This window comes from Eimeria mitis, genomic scaffold (genome assembly GCF_000499745.2).
Source record: "Eimeria mitis Houghton genomic scaffold, Emh_scaff3386, whole genome shotgun sequence".
NCBI lineage: Eukaryota > Apicomplexa > Conoidasida > Eucoccidiorida > Eimeriidae > Eimeria > Eimeria mitis.
Window position 1 is genome coordinate 4,636 of NW_013571726.1, and position 1,897 is coordinate 6,532.

The window sequence follows — 1,897 nt, forward strand, 5'->3', positions numbered from 1 at the left end:
CTAACGCTGCTGCTGCTGGTGGTGCTGCTGCTAGCGCTGCTGCTGCTGGTGCTGGTGGTGGTGCTGGTGGTAACGCTGCTGCTGCTGCTGCTGCTGCTGCAGTAGGACGAGTAGTAGCACCAGACGCAGCAGCAGTTGTAGTAGTAGAAGCAGCAGCAGATGCAGCAGCAGCAGCAGCAGCAGTAGTAGCAACAGCAGCTGCAGCTGTTGCTGCAGCAGCAACAGTAGCAGTAAACGTAGCAGCAGCTGCTGCTGCAGCTGCTGCTTCTGCTACTGTTGGTTGCTGCTCTTGCTGCAGCAACTGATAGGGCTGCTGCTGCAGCTCCTGCTGCAGCTGTGGTAGCAGCAACAGCAGCAGCAGCTGCTGTTGCCTTGGCTGCAGCACACCTGTACTCTTCTTGCTGCGGTTATTGCTGCTGCTGCTGCTGCTGCGGCTGCAGCAGCTGCTGCTGCTGCAGCAACAGCTGCTGCCTTCCCTCGCTGTTGCAACAGCTTCTCTTGCTGCTGCCGCTGCAGAAGCAGCAGCAGCAGCAGCAGCAGCAGCAGCAGCAGCAACAGCAGCTGAGACACCGCAGGGACTCTTTTTTCCTTTGTAAGGGTTTAGTGTTTGTTTAATATAAGAAAAGAAGACGAGGGGTTAGGGTTTGCTTTAGGGTTTAGGGTTTGCTTACGACAAGAAGGCTAGGGTTTAGGGTTTGTTAGGGTTTAGGGTTTGCTCTAGGGTTTAGGGTTTAGGGTTTAGGGTTTAAAGCATGGTTTAGGGTTTAGCGTTTAGGGTTTTTGTTAGGGTTTAGCGTTTAGGGTTTGCCTTAGGGTTTAGGGTTTGTTACAACAAGCAGAGAAGGCTAGGGTTTGGGGTTTAGGGCTTGGGGTTTAGGGTTTAGGGTTTAGGGTGTGCGTGCTTAGGGAGCAGCACAGTGGCGCTAGCGGCTGCTGTTGCTGTTGCTGCTGTTGCTGCTGTTGCTGCNCGTGCTTAGGGAGCAGCACAGTGGCGCTAGCGGCTGCTGTTGCTGTTGCTGCTGTTGCTGCTGTTGCTGCTGCTGCTGCTGCTGTTGCCTGTGCTGGCGTTGTTGCTGCTGTTTCTGTTGCTGCTGTTGCTGGTGTTTCTGGTGCTTCCGTTGCTGCTGTTGCTGCTGTTGCTGCTGTTGCTGCTGCTGCTGCTGCTGCTGCTGTTGCTGCTGCTGCTGCTTACACAGCCCAATTGCGGTCTTCATGAGAAAGGAGACATTTCTATCTGTCTCCAACCAGCAGCAGCAGCAGCAGCAGCAACAGCAGCAGCAGCAACAGCACCAGCAGCAACAGCAGCAGCAGCAAAACGACGCAACCGCTACAGCAGCGATAGCAACAGCGTCACAGCCAGCAGCAGCAGCAGCTTGAATAGCAGCAGCAGCAGCAGCAGCAGCAGCAGCAGCAGCTCTGTTGCTGCAGAGTTATGTTGTAGAACCCAGCAGCAGCTACTGGGGGTTGTGAGGTCCCTGTACAGCAGAAACCCCCAGCTAGCTACAGCTAGCTACAGCTAGCTACAGCTAGCTACAGCTAGCTACAGCTAGCTACAGCTAGCTACAGCTAGCTACAGCTAGCTGCAGCTAGCTACAGCTAGCTACAGCTAGCTGGGTTTGCTTTCACTACTCTTCTTGCTGCTGCTGCTGCTGCTGCTGCTACTGCTGCTGCTGCTGCTACTGCTGCTGCTGCTGCTACTGCTGCTGATGCTTTTGCTTGTGCTTGTCTTGCTGCTACGATTGCTGCAGCAACCCGTCGATCAGCAGCAGCAGCAGCAGCTGCTGCTGCAGCAGCTGCAGCTGATATCTACATACATACATTATACACGCGCTCGTATACACATATATATATATATATATATACATATATATATATATATATATATATATATATATAT

General features: G+C 53.2%; 1 protein-coding gene across 1 annotated transcript in view; it reads right to left on the bottom strand.

Annotated features, from left to right (window-relative positions):
- EMH_0065440 (uncharacterized protein) overlaps window positions 1–1,214 on the bottom strand; it is a gene marked incomplete at both ends in the record, with an annotated part of 5,415 nt that extends 4,201 nt beyond the window's left edge. Inside the window, 2 exons of the mRNA XM_013498382.1 lie at window positions 1–371; window positions 988–1,214. Of these exons, the coding sequence (XP_013353836.1) occupies window positions 1–371; window positions 988–1,214 (598 nt within the window). The remainder of the gene's footprint in view (window positions 372–987) is intronic.
- Between the last annotated feature and the right edge of the window lie 683 nt (window positions 1,215–1,897).